This window comes from Oreochromis niloticus, linkage group LG17, assembly GCF_001858045.2.
Source record: "Oreochromis niloticus isolate F11D_XX linkage group LG17, O_niloticus_UMD_NMBU, whole genome shotgun sequence".
Classification (NCBI taxonomy): domain Eukaryota; kingdom Metazoa; phylum Chordata; class Actinopteri; order Cichliformes; family Cichlidae; genus Oreochromis; species Oreochromis niloticus.
Genome location: NC_031981.2, coordinates 29,256,958 through 29,277,303, shown reverse-complemented (window position 1 = coordinate 29,277,303; position 20,346 = coordinate 29,256,958). Strand labels below are relative to the sequence as shown.

At 41.4% G+C, this 20,346-nt stretch overlaps 1 protein-coding gene across 3 annotated transcripts; it reads left to right on the top strand.

Annotated features, from left to right (window-relative positions):
• Positions 1-428: 428 nt before the first annotated feature.
• b3galt2 (UDP-Gal:betaGlcNAc beta 1,3-galactosyltransferase, polypeptide 2) lies at positions 429-20,020 on the top strand. 3 transcript variants are annotated; one of them, XM_005458264.3, is made up of 3 exons: positions 429-537; positions 982-1,072; positions 17,726-20,020. In XM_005458264.3, the coding sequence occupies exon 3, from the start codon at positions 17,928-17,930 to the stop codon at positions 19,248-19,250; it is 1,323 nt and encodes a 440-aa protein (XP_005458321.1). In that variant the 5' UTR covers positions 429-537; positions 982-1,072; positions 17,726-17,927; the 3' UTR covers positions 19,251-20,020. The 3 variants fall into 3 exon arrangements, with proteins under 3 accessions (XP_005458321.1, XP_005458322.1, XP_025755517.1); XM_005458265.4 differs by lacking the exons at positions 429-537; positions 982-1,072 and adding an exon at positions 7,068-7,250; XM_025899732.1 differs by lacking the exons at positions 429-537; positions 982-1,072 and adding an exon at positions 7,068-7,939.
• The last annotated feature ends 326 nt before the right edge of the window (positions 20,021-20,346 follow it).

Genomic DNA, 20,346 nt, shown 5'->3' with positions numbered 1-20,346 from the left:
AGCAGCTAATGTCTTAAGCAAGCAACAACTTCCAGGCCTGAGAGCTGATAGCTAATTTCCCCAGTTATGCATTATTAGGGCCTGGGCTGCTTTCACTGATGTATGGTTGCCAGTAGGTCTGCTAGTTATGTGCTAGGTTTCATCACTAACATGAGTTAACTGGATCTGTCACATCTGAGAAATTACACCGTACTGTGCAAAAGTCTTGACGCATTCTTTATTTCCTTTTATTTTGTTAGGAAAATGGGAAATACACATAGCAATTTACTGAAACATGGTAACATCAAGGGAAACACAGTTCCTAAAATAAAAACAGAGTTTGTGCAATTCAGAAGAGTTTAAAAGTCAATATTTGGTAAGACCACTTGTATGATTCAACCTATTTAGAACTCTCTTAGGCAAGGTTTTGTGTAATTTCTTTCAGCAGTCTTCAGCAACAGTTCTCCAGGCTTCAGTATCCAAAGCTCTTCTTTGGATATCAGCTTTCGTTCTGTTTGTTCTGTTCTCTGTCACTGCTTCAATAGTGTTGAGATCTGGGTAAGCCAAACCAGGTTTTCTTCTAGAAAAAACTGAATGATTGGTTGTACTTTGCACTATAGCTTTTTTGCCATAATATTGAGTATGATGAAAAGCTCTCACATCTTTTGATATATTTAATCATCTTTTTTTTTCATTTAATCATGGAGGACTATCTATTGAAACCAAAGTCACAATCTATGTTCTAGCCTTTGTTCTGCATCACTGACTTCACATTTTAATGCTGTCCTATCTGTCAACCTTGCAAAGTTGTTGGTTTCATTTACATGTTGAGTTTTTTGCTTCTGTGTTGTGGTTTCAGTTGTGATAGTAAGTATCGCTTGTCAGTATGCAAACAGTTTAGTGTTAACAACGTTGGCAACAGCATGTAAAAGCTAAACGTTTGGCGCTGTTTTGATCGAGAACATTCAGCTATATGTTGACACGATGCTGCGTTCTTAACAGGAGTGGACGTCCCAGCAAATCCAAGCTGGATTTTTTTGCTCAGAGGACTTGTGAAAAACCCAAGACATACATCTCAGTTCTGGAGGCCTCGGTAAGCATAAAGTTCATGACAGTACATTTAAAAAAGACTGAACAAGTATGGCTTGTTTGGAAGGGTTGCCAGGAGAAAGCCTCTTCTCTCTAAAGAGAACAAAGCATCACAGCTCAGGTTTACAATGTTGCATATAAATAAATTACACGACTTCTGGAACAATATAATTTGGATAGAGATGTTTGGCCATAATGCACAGTGCTATGTTTGGAGGAAACCAAACACAGCTTAACAGCATCCACACCTCACAGCACCTGTCAAGCACGGTGGTGGAAGGGTATGGGCAAATCCTGAAGTCGTCTGAATACCAAAATATTTCAGAGTCAAAGTATGAGCCTGCTCTCACATCTTTTGAAATATTTAATCATTTAGGAGGACTAGCTAACAAAGGCAAACTTTTTTCTAGCGTCTGCATTGACTGGCTTTAAATCTCCATGTCCTATCTGTCAACCTGGCAAATACTTGTGGTTTTATTTTTGCATGGTGGTTTTTCCGTTTGGTGCCATCACTGTTATGATAATACAACTGTCAGCAGATCTACCTGAGAAATATTCTGTCATTCTGTAACAACAATGTGGGTTTGTCTAGTATGCCAGTTGTTTGGGGTTACCCACAGACACAGACAACTTATAGTTAGAGTGTCTAGTCAGGGTGTGAACACTGTGGTGTTAATGGGTTCCCCAGCGCCACAGACTAAAATGCAGCACCACAACATGACAGAGCCTCTGCCGTGTTTTACAAATAGACACTCGCTGCTGGATTGTTCTTTTAAATGTGGATTCATCACTCCATAAGAGCCGCTGCCACTGATTTGTGTGTTGCCTGTGTAATTTGGCATGCACAGTATTTGCCATCTTCCTGTGTAATATCTATACAACAATCCATCCAAGATGTCAGTGGTCCAGCTTTTTGTGAGTACAATTATAGTGTTATTTTTGTATTGTATTGTGTAAGTTTAGCAAACACATATATTAAAATTATAGCCTTCCACATCCATTTGTCATTTTTCTGTGGTTGTTATATTTCACTGTAAAGGCTGGTAATTATGAGATCCCTTCAGAATATTCTCCCGCCATAAAATAAATGTCATGTTTGCCTTGTAACTGTCTATTCATGGCTTCCTGCTCTTGCCTCCAGCTCCTCTTGCGTAGATGGTTTATTTGTACACTTTGGCTGGATCTCAGACTGTCTGACCGCATCTATATCTGGCTCTGACGGTCAGACAGCCCTGGGTTTCTTGAGCCAAGAAGCCGAGCATCTTATGTGCATATTTGTGCAGGCAGTGGATTTACACACTGAGTTAAAATAAATTACCTGTACACAAACTGATAAAAGATTTGTCATTGATAGCCATGCACGCTGGCTCTCATTAATTTATTTCTCTATATTGGCAGTAAGCACTGCTCTTTTGTCGCCAGCCTGCAAGGATCCAGACAATCCAGTCTGACAGGCATGCTACTATTCAGACTGCATGCCAGCTGTGTGCCTCCCATGCATTTCTAATTCAGTCTGTGAATTTTCATATGGATGTGATAGACATTACACGTTTTGACTTTGTCATCAATGTGGCCAAATGCATCTGTTGCGACATTTCAGGGATTCTTTTTTTCCCCTTTTTCCTCCTCTTTGTGCCATATGTGGGATTTGTGTAAAGAATTTGCTTGATTTAAACTAAAATTAACATTTATGGATTTCGTGTGCAATGGAAGTAGATATTTTAGTCCCTTTATCCTGATGATTTGAATGAAAAAAGTCACATTTTAATAGTGTAATTTCAAACTTTCTGAGATAATATGAAATCGAAGCAATCCATTCTTTGTAATGTGCCCTCTGCTGTAACAGAGCTGACCCCCAGGATCTGTACCGTGAACAAGAGGCCTGAGTCTGAGTCAAGGCGAAAATATTCACTGACAGCCTTGCCTGTACTTGAGGCTCTGCCACAGGATATTGCGACTACACTCTTTAAGAGAAGCAATAACAGCTCGCATTTCATCTGAGACTGCATTTCGAAAAAGGCGTTGCTTCAAGATAACCAACCCATCCTTCCCCCAGCAGTGTCAGAAAAGAGGAAAAAAAGAGAGACAGAACGTAAAGTACAAGGCAGCATGAGGTAAATGCACTTTAGAAAGCTTTAGAACAAAGAAAAAAAACAATTGATTCATCAAATGAGTAAACTCACAGAGTAAAAAGGTAGATATAGCTACATTATTCTCCATGTCATTTAGCATTTCTTTCCAGAACTAGCCATTATGGCGAACTGACCATGACTGAAAGCATAGAAATGAGAAATTATTCAAATGTGAAAGGGTTCTCAGGCCGCTAGTTAAATGTTGGGTCGTTTGTGTTTGAACTTGGGGTTTTTGCACAGAAAAGAAGGTTGACTTTACTTTTGTTGTTTTTGTTTTATAGCAGTGTTTTTCTTTTTTAAATTAATTAAAGTTAAAGTTAAAAATCGTTTCTCTCATTATCTGCTTTTAAAAAATATATATTTCGTGAATGGCACGGACATAAATGGTTTATAAAGAAATGACTACAAGACATTTCTAAGAAATGTAAAAACATCATAAAAGCATCTATTTGTGTGAGTGTATATCTGTGTGGAGCACACCCCGAGCAGCCATTCCAAGACGCCCCCGGGGGTACCTGGCAATTAATGACGACGATTTACATTTTGAAACGCTGGTCTTTGCAGGGCAGCCAAGACTAGATGAGTTGAGGAAGTGACCTGTGATAGATGCCACATGATATTAATGTACAAAGGCACGCTGCCTCTAACCTGGCAGCCACCGGAAATCAATCACCACCTCGGCATTGCTTTCGTTTGACAAATATGCTCTCACTGGCCAGGTAGCAGAGCTAATGGCCTCCAAAATATTTCTGTCAAAGACACAGCTCCTATTAATTATTCAGTCACCGGTGCTCCTGTGCTGCGGTGTACCTTACAATATTTACAGTGCTTGCGAGAGGCCGCTCTCCCGCTGGCTTACCGTCCCCGTGGTGGTGAGCTGCTTTTCGCACGAGCTATAATTCCATCTGGTCCACTTCTACTGAGAGAGGGAGAGAGGCGAGCTTGCTTTCATCCCTTATCAGGAAACACACTGGTCCTTTGAGGTGGATGAGTGTAAACAGGACTGAGGGTTGATGAAGGGTTTTGCATTGTCTTTAGGTCATTAATGAGGCAGGTAGGGTTTCAGACTCATGAAGTGGAGGCAGGAAGTCTGTGCTGTCATCTGCAGGGGAGCACATGTTGTTTTGTTTTCGTGCGAGTGTGTGTGTGTGTTTTGTTCTTAGTCTAGATGTGAAAAGCATGCTAAATTTAGTTGGTAATCATGTGTGCATAATGCATTACTAATGTAGCAGACGGGGCAAAAGATGCCTTTTTAATTTACAGTTAGAATCAGAAGGGCGCTGTCCAGGGAGGACCATCGCAGGCAGAGTTAAACAAAGAGCACAATGGAGGCAAATCCAGCTGTTACCAGACAACCACTGGCCACCATGCTCTTACCGAGTTAAATCCCCCTTTTTTCCGCCCACAGAGCGGGAGCAGTGTGGTGGGTTGTGAAGGAGGGGGAGCGAAATGAGAGAAGGGAGTGATGTTGCATTCAAGCGGATGTGGGAAAAATGAAAGAACTAAGCTTTGGGTTGTTGGGAGTTCTTTTTTGGTTTTGCTTTTTAACATCTGTCGCCAATTCACTGGATTCTTGGAATCATTCTTGATTTCTCAAACATTGTAAGGATAATAAATTGATCAGAATAAAGCAAGAAGAAAGCATTATTTTCTTTGCCTTGATAATCAAATGTGCACCTTGTCACTCAGATCTAAACAAAGAGAAAACTTGCAAAAAAACAACAAACAAAAACTGCACATTCCCGACTCAGATACATCGTATTTGATTTCCTGTTCTTTGTCAGATTTCTTTATGTGCGCTTCCACTTTTTACATGAGGTATTGTTTTTGTAATTGGATTGCAGCTTTAATGAAATGCATAAATGCTGCACTACAGGTGGAAAAAATATACAGATTCCTTGAGAATTTAGTCCAAGTATAAATGATTTCCCATTACATGCCATTCCACAATAATGATCTTAATTAATCAGAATCAGAATACCCTATTGATCCCTAGGGGAAATTATGTTGGTTACAGTGTTCCAGTATAAACAGTAACAAATACACTAAGTAAGAAATAGACACAATATATACAATATATACTTGATATACATCTAAGTCACTTATTGATAAAAATGTTATGTTAATGTCATAATAATAAATAAAAGATGGATGTGGTCAAAGTGACATCACTCATTGGTTGGTAAAGTCTCATTGCTCAGGGTCCAGTGGAAAGTTTTCTTTGGTGTTTTGCTGAGAAATATTGTGTCTTCATATTGTGGTGACTTCCCAAGAAACCAAGGTGGGCATACCCTAAATCCTACTTAATAAAACTAGAGATTGAGACAAATTACTCATCAAAAAAGAGTTTACTGAGGTCAAAATGAAAAGGAGCAGAGAGGTGTTTTCCTGAAGACTGTACAACTGCATTCCTTTTGAAACCAGAGAAACCAGAGGTAATTAATTAATGAGGATACTATGGATAAACATCCATTTTAAAACATAGTATGACCAAGGATTACAACATAGACTTAATTTTTCAATTTTCTATGACACAGCATGAGTGACTGAGCCCTTAAACTTGTCAAGAAAATGTTTACAGAGGTCAAGTCAGAAAACCATTTTTCCATAGATTACTATAGGACCAAAGTCTTCTGACAGCCAGATAAAATGCAGGGTTAAGACTCTTCTGCATTGGCTTCTTTTTTTTTAGTTTTTTGCTGAGAAGGCAGGTTTGAGGCCCGATTGAGATGTTGTAGTCTCTTTTCGCTTCTTCTCTGTTGTAAAACTAAAAGCAAGTCTGACTGATTAGAAAGCTATGAGAAAGGCCCGAGTTAGACTTCTGTAGGAAATCTATGTCATAGCTTACAACATAACTGGAAACCCTTTTTTTTTTTAACTCTATGCCCTATGCTTCCATGTAACCTGATGTGCATCTCCCAAGAAATGTAACTACGTGGCAGGTCGACACAGCTAGCTATGGCTGAATGCCTTGGAAGGCTGCAGCGTAGGATTAAAAGGCATTGCTGGTTATGTCTTGTGTGTCGTAAATTTATTTTCTACATCAAACCAAAGTGGGCCTAAGCTCCATTAATCTGTGGCCTTTGTAAACAGTTGCCTGATGATTTTATTGACTCATTCCCTACTCTTAAGTCTTTGTGTATACAATATTTGAGTTAAAAAGTCAAAATAGGAAGGCATGCTTTAGAACGATCCTACCAAGTAATTCACAACACACTGAATCTGCGCTGTCTCTCAGATTGTCAGTCATCAGCATGTCCAGTTTCAAAAGACCAGCAAAAATACTCCTCTGGAGGCTCAACAACGGACTTCACCAACCAGAGGGGTTAATTTGTCTACCTCTTTATTTTATGATCACCAGTTTATGAGTTTAGGACCATTGGCTCCATAGAACATCTGTTACAATCATTCTTCAACCTATATCACTTATCACATTTTATTTCAAAACACAGAGATAACAAAGGCCATAATACTGGCCTCGAGGCATCACAATGGGACTTCAGCAAACAATGGCTTAGCTCAGCCATTGTGGCAAAAACACCTGCCTCGTTAAAAGATGAAACATTATTACCATAACGTGTCTACAGCATTTCCACTGTGTGGCAAGATGAAAATGCAATTTCTAAAAACTTCAGTTATCGGTTTGATTACACCCCCAAACTGAAAGATGAAGAAAACTGCCCCCTAAATGTCAAATAACAATATAAATGCAGCATGGCTTGATTAAGTTTTAATTGTAAGAGTGTTCGCTGGAACGCAGTGCGTGTGTGTGTGTGTGTGTGTGTGTGCAAGAATACAGGGAGGACATTTTTTCACCCACGATCCTTGAAGGTACCATGAGCGACTAAGTGGGTCACGTGAGATGCTCCGCTAAGAATGCGGTGACGTGGGAGAGTTCTGTCAGTGTAGCGGTGTCTGACAGCCAGCTTCCCCGGGCCAGTAGGTACCTCGCCCGGCTGAGGAATCCGACGGGGGTCGCTCCGAGACGGAGCACAGGAGAAGGAAAAAACAAGAAGGGGCGGACTGAAAAACCGAAGCAGGGAGGTGAAGGTAGATGAGTTGTTGTTTCTCTTTCCCACTCCAGGACTCGGGGAACATGTTTTGGCTGTGATTGGACTTATATGTGGAAGATGATATATATTTTTTCCTATTCTGCTCATTTTTTATTACTCCCCTTCTGCCTAACACCAGCTTTCCGAGCATCGTGAAGTACCAGCCGTACTCCTGCTCCTCTGTCGCTTCTACTCTCCCTCCTTTCAGCGGGCTCCCCGATAGCCGTGCGGGGCGGGGATGCTGTGGTGTTTTTGCTTTCATTTCGACATGAAATAACACATCCGAGCAGCGGGCCAAACTTGGATAAAATCAGAAAACAACGCAAAAACAGAAAGGTGAGGGCGGGAGGAAGGGGGTACGTATATGAAGTAGAGGGTAGCAGTGTAGAGCGGGCACAAGGCGCAAGACAGGAGAGGAAGGAGAGGGGGAGTCGCAGCAGGAGGAGAACCAAAACCCGCAGGTTTGTTGAGCTTGTGGGGATGAGGACGAGGAGGAGGGACCTTACGCATCGAAGGTGTCAGTGCGATTAGAAAAAAAGGGGGAAGGGAACTAAAGCCCAGATTGTTTCCAGTCCTGAGAGGCGGTGATGGCGGGTGCAGGCACCGGGGTCCCCGCTCTCCCTCAGCCGACCGCAGCCCCATCAGCTACCGCAGCGGCAGCAGCAGCAGCAGCATGAGGAGGAGGAGGTAGGCAGCCCTGCACGTCTCATCGGTTCCCCCACATCCTCATTATTCATTTAGCCTTCCCCGCCCTCCTCTCCCCTCCATTACATCCACCTTTCTTCCCCAGCCGCCTTGACGAGTACCCATCTAGCCATCAATCAATTTCTCCACGCACCTTTGTCCCAACATCATGCATCTCCTCTCCATCAGATACTTTCCAGAAGCCCCTCTTTCACCCACCCCGTGGGGAAGGTGTACCAGGGGACCACTTATTTTAATTCCACTATTATTTCTTCCCCTAAAAATGAATGTTGTCCACTTGCCTGGATTTTGTGTGGTGGCATTCCTGGAGGTACAGCAGTAAAAGGGGTCAGTAGTGCATGCTGTATTAGTCTCCATAAAAATCAAGTTTAGGAAATCCCTCTGTAGACCTGCCAAGTGGCAAGGCCAGGGACTTTCCATTGATCCAGTTCAATTAACAAGGTTTTTTATCCACTTCATCACGAGCTGCCTGAGCCTTTTTGGGCACTGAAGACCGTGCATAGTTGGGGGATATCTGCTAAATGCTGAGATGGAGAGAAAAAAAAGGCTAACCTCCCCCATCGGGGTGTTCGCTCTGACCACCAGACTATGAAACTTTAATAGGGTCTAATTTTCAAACCCCCTTATAATTTATTACAGTGGCGTCTGAATCGAGTCATCGAAAAGAGTCCAAGAGAAGAGAACATGTGCAGGGCGTTAGTACTGTGAGAGTTAAATACAGCGGTGATAGTTTCCAGATAGCACAATTAACGTGGATAGTACTTTCTGTGTCCGTCACTCACTTAGAGGAGAAGTGCGACACTGTAGCATAATATTTACACCTATGGTGTGTCCTGGATGCCAAAGCTTTATTTCCCAAAAGGTCAGGAGTCCAGGTCAAAGTCCAAAGGCTGCTCAATACTTTCTGTTGTCACTGCCATTACTCAGACCTAAAGCTATTTAAAGACCAAACGAGTCTAAATGTTTACTGCATGTCTACAGTTTATGTGGTAAAGGTTCAGTTCACACGAAATTGGATTACATCTGTGGAGTTCAGAACGCTGATGTATATTTGAAAATAATCCGTTTTTTCAAATCACTTTTTTTAATCCAATCAGCTTTTAAACATCTAAAGAGAATCTGTTTAATGTCACGGTAGACTGAGAAATGAGATGCATTGGTCAGAATCGGCCGATTTCCACACTCGCAGCCACAAGCTGAGGTTACTTTAGTGTGGAAGGTCCTCACTGTGAGCAAAAGCCACAGATTCACCAAAGTAAACCGTCTGTAGCAACAAACCTAATCAGACTCTTAAAGGTGGTTGTTTTCGAAGAGCTAACAAACCAGCAGCCTTGGTATGAGCAAAGGATCAAGGCAGGTTTGGGGAAAATGATGGAGATAATTGAAAGAGAGAACAGAGTCTTAGGTCCAGCTATCTGGTGAATTCATACATTTACTGGAAAACGATGTAAGTAACATCTGATATTTGTCTGTTGCCCCAACTTTTGTTAGTATAGTAAAATATGTCAGGTAAAGTTTCGTGTACTAGCGAGTCATTTTTAGTTAATTATTTGTACCGTTTTGCAACAGCACAGCACTTTGAGTTGTTTGACTGAGAGAAATTGCTCTAACTTCCTGCAGTTTGGGTGAAGTCGTAAACATTAACAATTTATCTTGTTTTGCATCAAAAAACATTTCTATTACAGTATTTCTTAAAGTCAGTTTAAAGAAATGGCTATCTTAAAACCAGAATATAAATAACACTTCTTGATTAGATAGCAGAGAAGTTTGTAATTTGGGTCAGCTGACCTGATAAGGATCAGCTATGGCTATGTCGTGTGCTGAAACGGCTCAAGTGGCCTGGCCCACATTTGACCAGGCTCTACTCATGAAGGATATTAAAAAAAATAAAACGCAGCTGGCCATCCAGAGTGTCTCATCTGTTGTGCAACACTTAGCAAGAACTCAACCCTCCCTATCCTGCCGGCCCTTTCCAGGCTGAGTCAGACAGCAAACAACGGTTTCAAAGGGTCTGAAAATTGTCTTTTTTCTTTAGTTCTTGGACAGCAAGTCTGTGGATTATTTAAAACATCAGGACAATCTTTTACTTTTGGTGGGGGTAAAGATACAAGGCAGTTTTATTTTTAAACCTGTAAAAGTACAACAAATGTCAAATTTCCTTCTTTTGTATTTGGGTTTTGACCTTATCAGTATTCTACAGATAAAACGACTCGTCCACGTAACTAAATATATCACAAGAAAGTAAGCGAGATTTCTTTATTTGTTTTTGAGTAAAGCGTTACTGACAGAGGACACTTGGATTTATTGACAGAGACAAAAGAAAACAGTGAAATCAAGGAGCAGCATACGCTGTGTACCAGCTCTTTAATCCAGTATTGAAATTAAAAATTGTATCACATGAATTTTACAAATTATTATTATTATTTTTTAAATTTGTATACTAGCAGGTTAGACTCAGACAGATGTAGTCATGACTCATGTGACATTACGTGTTGAGGAGTAACCTGAAGATAGTCTGAGTTTTAAATGCAACTATTTTTTATTTTAGTGTCTGTTTGAGTATATGAAATTCTGTTCTATAGCTGAAGGATAGTACTTTTATTTTATTCTGTTTTAGTTTATTTTATTGTGTGTGTGTGTGTGTGTGTGTGTGTGTGTGTGTGTGTTATCTTTCTCTGACCTTTATTTTGGTGACACTGTGATTTCCATCCAAGGTTAGTGCAGTTGACTAACAGTCTTTGGGAAGATCTTTTGGTAGACTGTCAAAAAAATGGATTTTGAATAGAATTCATAAATGTATTTGTACATCTAGATTCAGTTCTACAACATGCAGGTAGACCGTACTGACAAAAATATTGCACTCTTACTTTTTACAAACATTTGTCAAATAAATTGTTGTTCTAAAGCGCTCACTGAATTTGCCACTTGCGCAACAAGTCAGTTGGTAGAAATTCTTCTTTTCCAGATATTCCACGTAACAGCTGCTACTTCAGAGTGGAAGTATGTGAAAGTGTCTTTTTGTTTCTTAAGTCTATTTTTCGAGGTTTTGCTATTCTGTCATTTTTCTCTTTATTTTCTTTCTATTTCCCCTAACCACCAACTGATGGTGGCACTTGGCTTCCCCTCTCAGGGCCTGGTTCTACAGGATGTGTCTTCCTGTTAAAAGGTGTTCCTGTTTTTCCTCACCACTGTTGCAAAGTGCTTGCTCATAGGAGAGACATTGATTGTTGCCATTTTTCTCCAGAATTGCAGGGTTTTTACCTTACAGTAGAAATACCTTGATGGGAGTACTGTTCTGATTTCGTGCTACATAAATAAACCTTAACTGAACTGGATTTAATTCTTAGTCTCTTCAGGTTTTTTTATTCATTTGCTTTTCATTTGCTGCACAGCCCACCATAGAAACATATTAGTGATCAGCCTGGTGTTGAGGTTGGTTGAAGTTTTCCACATGATGGCCGATTGGAGACAGCTGATATAAGCTTTTGGGAAAAAACTTCTTATCATCCCTGTGCTAATGTAATGTATTAGCCTAAACATAGCTATGTAGCTAGCCACCATGTGGCACATCATTATATGTAAGCTGGCCCAGCTTGACTAACCCTTTAAATGTCACAGCTAATGTGTTTTCTGTTTAGTATTTTAGACATACTTTGGTCAGAACATGGTATCTCATCTTTAGGTAGAAACCAGTGAGAAAGCTTCCTGTTAACATCCAACTTGACTGAACCCTTGAATGTAAACTTTACTGTAATATCTGGGAGAACAGCCGCAGTGATCATTTTATTACGGCTGAAAAGATCTTTCTCTCTGAGTGATGGCTCAGAGTTTGATTGATTTGGAGAACTGAAGCAGCATTGGACTGGGAAATGGCTAATGCCATCAGATTTAACAAAGGGATAGATCAATGCCTGCCATAGTTCAAAGTAAGGGATAAATTAAAATAATTTGAAGTTGATCAAAGCAAGCTAAAATCTACTAGATGGATAGATTCATTTGTTTTCTTTGGAAAAATGTGAAAAAAGACAACAAAAAGATATTAGCTGTCAATTTTTTTTGTAAAGAAAAGTATGAGCTTGAAACTTGTTTTTAGTTCATCCCTAGTTAAGAAGGAATTTATTTTAATGATTTTGTTTAAAGAAAATGAGTTTTCTTAAGATTGTGAAAACCCTGATCCTCACTTTGGTAATTATAACCAAAGTAAAGCTGCCAGCTGGCCATTCAGAAAGAGAGTAACAGAGTGGAAATTAGAATAGGGATGAACAGAACCCCTGTCTTTAGATTACTAGTCTTCTTGGATTTACATGTTCAACTATTCACTGCAATCAGATGGTAAACAACAGCCCGAGAATGAAATGACAGGTTGTTGAAGTGGAGTGCCGCTGAACAGAAGTGAGGAACTGATTATGACAAGGACGAATTCATTCGAATTGACTGACTGTTTTTTTTAAAGGTGAGCTCATAGAAGATCCTGAGCATCATTGCTGTAAGAGCCAAACCACAGTGGCAGAAAAAGTGCTGTGCAGTTTATGGAAAGATAGCAATAAAGAAAGAAAACAATCGAAAATGGCAAATTTTAATTAAAATGCAGTTTTAAAAAGCTGCGGGGGAGATGCTTAAGTTAGGATTGCCTTTTATTAATCAATCATTAGTTTGGCTGTAATACCAGAAATGCAAATGATGGACTACATTGTGCTGGATACTTTACTGATGGTATTTTCAAACTTGATGTCAAAAGGAGGGCTTTATGGATGAAGGTCCTGATTGAGGAGATCATAAAGAGATTATGTGTCTGCATTTTCAATGATGACTTCAATAGAAAATAAATTAAAAAGGGAGAAAAAAAACATTAAAAACTGAGGTGGATTTGCCTTGTGTGACTCAGTTGTTATGAAGAACATCCATGATGGTCTCAGTTCTCATATTTTAAACACTGTTGGAGATTTTTGGGAGCAGACAGGTGCTCTTATGAACTAGAGTTTAATGACTAGTGAGTTTGTCCTACACCTAAAACATAGTGAGCATGGCAAAGCTACATTGTTTGTTTAGTGGGTGTGGTTTTTGACTCCACCTCAAATATAAAATAAGGTACTCACTGTCAAACTGGTTATATTTAGTTATGTTCCCATAGAGTGCGTTGCTCTAAGCTGTTCTACAGAGCTCAGGTTAAATCAACTAAAATGAGCCTGGATTGGATGTTGAATAGACAATAGGCATTAATAGACCGTTCTCCAGGAAAATTGAAAACATGAGTCAGTTGTTGGCACCGCTGTAAAGAGAAGTCATAGCTGCCGGACACGTTATTTCCTCAACAACATATCTTTTATGATTTTAATTTTTTTCTAACAGCTGTTACTTCAGCAATAAGGTAAGAGCTGTGAAAAAACATCTATGTAATTTGCATATCTACCTGACGTTTGATTCGTCTAATTTACTTCAGTCAAAAAGAACTGCAGTTAAAATAGTGCTGACTTTATGGAGTTAAAGCTTAAGTGATGAGGCAATTCAGTTACAGGACAGGAAACTGAAGTAATTTGAAGATTAATTATTTTGAGTTTCTTTTCAAGTAAAAGCACTTTTCACATAAAACTGAGCATTACTGAAACTAAGTTAGACAAAAGTATTTGAATATTTTTGCCACTTCAATTTTCAAGTGTTTTAGGATAAGTTACTCAGTTCAAGTTACCCTCAGTTTAATGTGTATGCAGTAGCACTCGTTCATACAGTCGCAGTCATCCCCCTATGGTATTAAACAGAACAAAGAATGTGAGAATGATAAGACTTGGTCACAGTTGAGAGGAAGTTAACAGGAAAAGACTTCTGGTAGAAACTGGTTCAGTAAGGGGTTTTAGTAATGTGTTTAGACTATTTCTTTCAAAATAAGACACAATCCGTGGCCCGGGGGTTGGAGACCACTGCTTTATGATGCATATATAGTCACGTGAAAAAAGTTTTCACCGGACTCTGCAGCCCTGTGAAAACTAAGCACACCTCATAATTCAGTAGCTTTTAGAAACACCTTTACCAGCAATAACTTGAAGTTGTTATTTTCGTTCTTCTTTACAATCTAAATACAGTTCACTTATGTTTACAGGCATTCTTTATGCACAGGTGTCCTAAGCTCTTGCTATATCATTTCTGGACTTTGTCTGGGTCATTGCAACTGGGGGGGGGGCTATTTTTCAGCGATTCTGTTATAGGCTTGCTAGTATGCTTGGGACCATTGTTTTGTTGCATGAACCAGTTTCAGCCAAGCTGTAGCTGATCTACTTTCGTCTACAGAGAAGTTCGTGTTCGATTCATTAACTGCAAGGTGCCCAGTTCCTGTGCCTTCAAAATAAGCCATATCACCCCTCCACCACCGTGCTTGCAAGTTGGAATGAGGTGTTTGTGCTGATTTGTTGTTTTTGGTTTTTGCCAAACGCAGCCCTGTGCATTATGCCCAGACATCTCTAGTTTGGTCTTCTCTGTCCAAAGGACATAGTTTCACAAGACTTGTTTTTCCATACAAGTTATATCTCATTCAGCCACAACACTCAGGATTTGTTTGTCGATGTTGTTTAGCCTTTGATGGCTCTTTTTAGAGAGCCCTGAGCTTTCTTTACTCCAATGAAGCCAGTATGGTGCAAGTTTAGCATTAAAAGAAATCATAAATGTAGTGGTTGCTTCAAGGCTGGTGTTATTAGAGGAAACAGGAACGTCAAATGAACCACATAATCAGTCAGACCTGTTCCAGTGAAGCAGAATTTAACCTCTAACTTCTGTGAGCAGCCGCTCTAAGCGGCTCCCGAATGGGAGCCGTTTTCCTCAAGAAAATGTGTCACTATCACAAAGTGCATTTTTTTTTTTCATCAAATGAAGGTCATATCTTCATTGACATCGGCAAAGCTTGTTTTGCATGCGTCTCACAACATGTTTAGTCAAAAGCAGTCTAGGCTGCTTATGCAGGCATAGAAACAAAGTAAGCAAACCGTGGTGATTGGTGAGTGAACCTTGGGAGTTTCTTCCTGCTGGTTTTAAGGCTGAGAGAAAAGGCACTACAATGTATGCTTACAATGTTACCAAAGTGCCACTCCCCCAGGCGTCGTTCTGACTATTGACCGCTGCTGAATCGCTGGGGCTTTAATTAGCACTAGTGTAACTAATTGGCTTATATAGAAGGGACATTGATGGGAGGTAAGGAAATGAATTAATGAGGAAAGGCATTGGCAGATTAAATTGCACTGCTAAAATTAAAAATGGATGCCTGATCTCCTGGTGAAATTGGCATTTAGATCCCGAACAACGTCAGAAATCCATTGAGGGTTGTAAGCGCGTGGGTGGGGTAGATGTCAGATTTCGCGTGTGTACCCGTGTGTACATGCGTATTTTTATGTGTATGCACCTCTGTGTGTGGACTCTTCATCAGAGCTCATGGAACTACATGCTCATTTAGCTGACAGCAGAAATCTCTCAAGCGCTGGATGTGCTTCGATGTAAAGTACGTTAACCTTTAAAACAAAGCCGGCCCTGGCCTCTCTCATTCTCCTGTAATTGCTTGCGCTGGGTATGCACACTCGCCTGAAAAGGTTATCGTGTTCCTTGTCAGTTGTCATGATGAATGAGCAAACATAGCAGGAAAATGAAAATTGGAAGTTTAGATTTAAAAAAAAAAACTCTCTCTTAGCAAGCTGGCATGTAGCATTTGCACAAATTATTGCTCCGTTGTTTCGTATCTCAAATTATTAAAAAGCAAGCAAACAAACAAGAAAGGCAATGCAGGCAGGCAGTAAATTAACACACACAGGAAGCAAAAGTGGATTCTAGACTGCTACACTGCTGCTGCATTAATATTCACTAGAGTCTAGTACAACCTCCAAGTTTCTGCTGGCATATTCTGTTTTCTCTAGTGATGTGTCTACTGCCGGCATGTGTGTGTGTGTTAACGTGGACAGCAGTGAGGATGTTTGCGTCAAGTGTGAATATAATTATGTGCGATGTGCACATGCATCTTTTGTCTGTGTGTGTACACAGATCTGATTATGTGTGTAGCGTATTTGCCATGTGTATCATTAAATCTTGTCTGCATTATATTCTGGGTTTGTCTGTCAGTGAACCCAACAAAAATGATTGCGTGCGTGCTGTTTGCTATCCATATGATTGACTATATTGCATAGTAAATGCTGTTTTTGTGCAAACTGGCTGTTTGCCTCGGTGACTCGCTGAGCTGGTGCGTGTATACCAAAATCTTTTTAGGTAAATCCTGCTTCAGAACAGTGCGTTTACAGAGCCAGGCTCATTTTAGATCAAGAACCACATACAGCGTACTTTGATCGTCAGTTTCAGTCAGTGTAAAGCCGTTTAATTACACATTTAATCTGTGAAATATCTTAATGTAGGGAAAAAAGAAGTGCATTTTCATTATTATGTCTTGGTTTTTGTATATGACAAAGAAAGGCTGCTGTCGTAAATGAACAATATGTCAGCATGAGTCTTTGGGCTTAAATTGTAGGAAATAAATGTGTAAAAATGACAGAAGTAGTTCTGGCCTGTCGTTGCCTAGGCTTTCCTGTAATAATAAACACTTTAAAGTTTTTGTTAATTCACAGAATTAACCAAATTTGAGTCTTTCCCAGGCTGATTCTGGCCAGTGGACCTTGAATTTGTCACTCCGGGCATAGAGTTCTCTAAGTGGCTCGTCTGTCAGTTGCATTCTCGCCATTATGTCTCTCTTGGTGCACAACGTCCTGTTGGACAGCACACATAATCACTTACATTTTTGTCCACACTGTGTGCCTGTTTCCTTATCTGTCCTCTCCTTATACTGTACGTCTCCATGTTCCAACCTCAAGCAGCCTGGGTGATCGCAGCTAGACAGTAGGCAGCATTGATAAGCTGGAGGTAGAAGGTGAATGGCTGGTGAAGGCTGTTATCGCCAGAGGCTGGCTCAGGCTTAGGCACCGCTGCCTGCTGGACCCTGAAAACTCATTTTGACAGATGCATCTCCTCCCTAGCTGTTGACGCGCTGCGGGGGGCTGATGACACTTGCTTGCCCATGCGGCTCAGGGTAGCGTTAGCTGGCACCACGTTGGGCCAAACCTGCAATTTATAGTTTGCCGCAGGCATTAAACTGAGTAATGACATGCAAAGAAAAAAGGAACCACCATCTCACCATGCCTACCACCAATCTGCCAGCCCAAAATGTAGCTTCCACCAGTTTTGACTATTTTAACTGGGTTTAACCGTGAGATGAATTCCTGATTCTCTTTATTTTCTGTCACTGTGCAAAGTTATAGCTGTCAGTTGTGTAAACCATGAGACAGAATTATTCGGGATGTGGTCTGTATCTCAGCAACTAGACACACACCTGGGAGTGCTTGTTTTTCAACCATACAGATGCACTATGCATAATTTTCAGAGCAGCATCCAGGCCCTGCCGTGTTGTTCGTCCCTGTCCAATCAGAGATACAACAGTGCTCACGGTGATTCAGCTACTTCCTTTCGAACTGTTAAGTCAGCTTACCGAGAGAGCCATTTGCCATATTGGACCCTCCATCCACAGAAAGCTCTAACTGAGGGATTTTATTCAAAATCACTTGAGCGTGTCAAAACAAGCCATGAGAAAAACAAAGCACAATTAATAATTAGGTTCAGTTCTTTCCCACAAGTAGAATAAAAACCACACCTGCAATTCAGACAACTAACATGTGGCTCTGTGCCAGTGAATAGGAGGTGCTTTTGGGCTGCTTCCAAAGCTGTTTTCTCAGTCTCCTTTTTTTCTCTTTTCAGATTTTAACCCTGCTCTAAGCTGCATCGGGGGGGTTCAGACATTCCCCTGACTCCACCAGGAGGCTAGCTCCAACCTGTCTGCCAGCTCAGATAACCCTCTGATTGTTGACAACCACATGTTTGCGGTTTCTGTATGTGACCGCCGCCGCCGCCGCCCATTCTCGAGCAGCAGCAACAGCCTCCTGCGACCCCAACCTGCATCATGCAGTGGAGACGGCGGCACTGCTGTCCCATCAAGATGACCTGGACCGTCAAGCGCTCCCTCTTTCGGACCCACGTGGCCGGTCTCGTCTCGCTGGCCCTGCTCTTCGCTGTTTTCTTATTTTTCAGCCACCAAGACTGGCTGCCAGGGCACAGCGGGCCTCGCGAAAACCCGCTTGCCTACACTGTCAGGGGCCTCCGCAGCCCCAAGGGAGAGGCGAACCAGACCAACTCCCTGAGGGGCCTTTGGAGGGAAACAGGGAATGTAGCACCAAAACCTCTCCTTAACCTCAGCTCTCAGCAGGCGGAGGGGGCAGCAGGAGAGGCAGCTGGCGTGGGGGGAGGAGGAGCCAGAATGGGTGTAATGGGGCTCGGGGACTCGATGAGTACTAACAACACACTAGAGAAGGAGATGGGTGTTGGCGGGAGGCTTAGCGCCCAGCCCTATCGATACATCCTGAACGAGCCCTTCAAGTGCAGAGACAGCACACCCTTTCTCATCCTGCTCATAGCCGCAGAGCCAGGACAGGCCGATGCCCGCAATGCAATCCGCCAGACGTGGGGAAATGAGAGCGTGGCGATGGGCCTGGGATTTGTCCGTCTTTTCCTGCTCGGTACAGGAAAGAGCTCAGACACCCTCCTTCAGAGCAGAATCGAGGAAGAGAGCCGCGTTTACCACGATATCATTCAACAGGACTATCAGGACACTTACTACAACCTGACCATCAAAACTCTGATGGGCATGAACTGGGTAGCTACCTATTGCCCACATGCTTCCTACGTGATGAAGACAGATAGTGACATGTTTGTCAATACAGAGTATCTCATCCAGAAGCTGCTGAAACCTGAGATGCCTCCGAGGCAGAGGTATTTCACTGGCTACCTGATGAGGGGCTATGCACCAAACCGAAACAAAGACAGCAAGTGGTACATGCCACCAGAGGTGTATCCAAGCGAGCGCTACCCGATATTCTGCTCAGGCACGGGGTACGTGTTCTCAGGGGACATGGCCGAGCTGATCTACCAGGCCTCGCTCAGCATACGCAGGCTGCACCTGGAGGATGTTTACGTGGGAATCTGCCTGGCGAAGCTGCGCATCGAACCAGCACCCCCTCCCAACGAGTTCCTTTTCAACCACTGGCGTGTGTCTTACTCCAGTTGTAAGTACAGCCACCTCATCACATCACATCAGTTCCAACCCAATGAACTCATCAAGTACTGGAACCACTTGCAAAGCAACAAGCACAACGCATGTATCAACATGACCAAGGAAAAGAGCGGCAGGCACAGACACCGGAAGTTCCACGGAGAGAGGCCTCCGTGATGGATCCTGCGATTACACCCCACCTCAAAAAAAAAAAAAGAAAGGTGGAAAGGATAGAAGAGCTCAGTGTAACTACAGATGGTGAAGGGCATGTTGAACTCTCAGCACTATACCTTATAGGGATAAGCACATTGTTTTTGGTATTGTGTACAGTTGATTCAAACTATTTTTTTAATCAAAAAATGAAAAAAATATGTATTGTAAATCTATTGAGCTATTTCCAAAAGGGAGAATGGAGGACATTTCTGTGTGAAATGGAGCGTGCTAAAAAAAAAAAAAAAAAAGCTGCAGCTCAAGAGCGGTGTTTATGATAATTCAGGTGCCAACGGAAAGGTGGTAATTTATGCTCTTCTCTAAAGGGTAGTACAGTATGTCACACTCTACGAATACACAAAAAAAACAAAAGAAAAAAAAAGAAAAACATTAAGACACAAGTGTGTTTACAAAGACAAAGGGAAATGTACATGTACTATGTCAAAAAGTTATACTACCTAAATATGAATGAATGATATGAACCTTTGACGTTGACCAGTTATGCTGCCCTGTTTCTCAGTGTTTACTTTCCAGATCTATCAATGAATAACACCCTAAAGAGAAGGTTTATCTGTCATATACTGTATTTTATTTAAAACGATCGACATGAACGCACCCAGAATCACATCAGAGATGACTGAGATTGTATTTTTTAAAGCTTTACATTGACGATGACTCTGCACTTCAGCAAATGTGCAATGAATCAGTTAACGATTAAACGTTCCAAAATCACTCTGTGTGCAGCGGTGTGTGTCTGTTTTGTCGGGGGTTCTTCCTAAGCTGTCGAACGTAAAGTGGCATGCACCACCGGACGTTAGCAGAGGAGCTACAGTGAGCCTTGGCATCAAAAAGAGCACCGAATGGATGGAACACATTTCTGCTAATAGAAATAACTAAAACTCCCTCATATGTATCCAATTGGGCTGACATCTATTCACTGCAATGGCCTGTTCTTCACACTTTGTCCAAACAAACCATACAGTAAGCCCTGTACCTTACGTACAGTGGCGGTGAAAGTTCAAATGCACAGTAACTCAAGACAGCACATAAAAAATAGTTAAAA

Excerpts from the sequence above, each read along its gene's own strand:
- b3galt2 (XM_005458264.3), top strand. The coding sequence starts at position 17,928 with ATGCAGTGGAGACGGCGGCACTGCTGTCCCATCAAGATGACCTGGACC.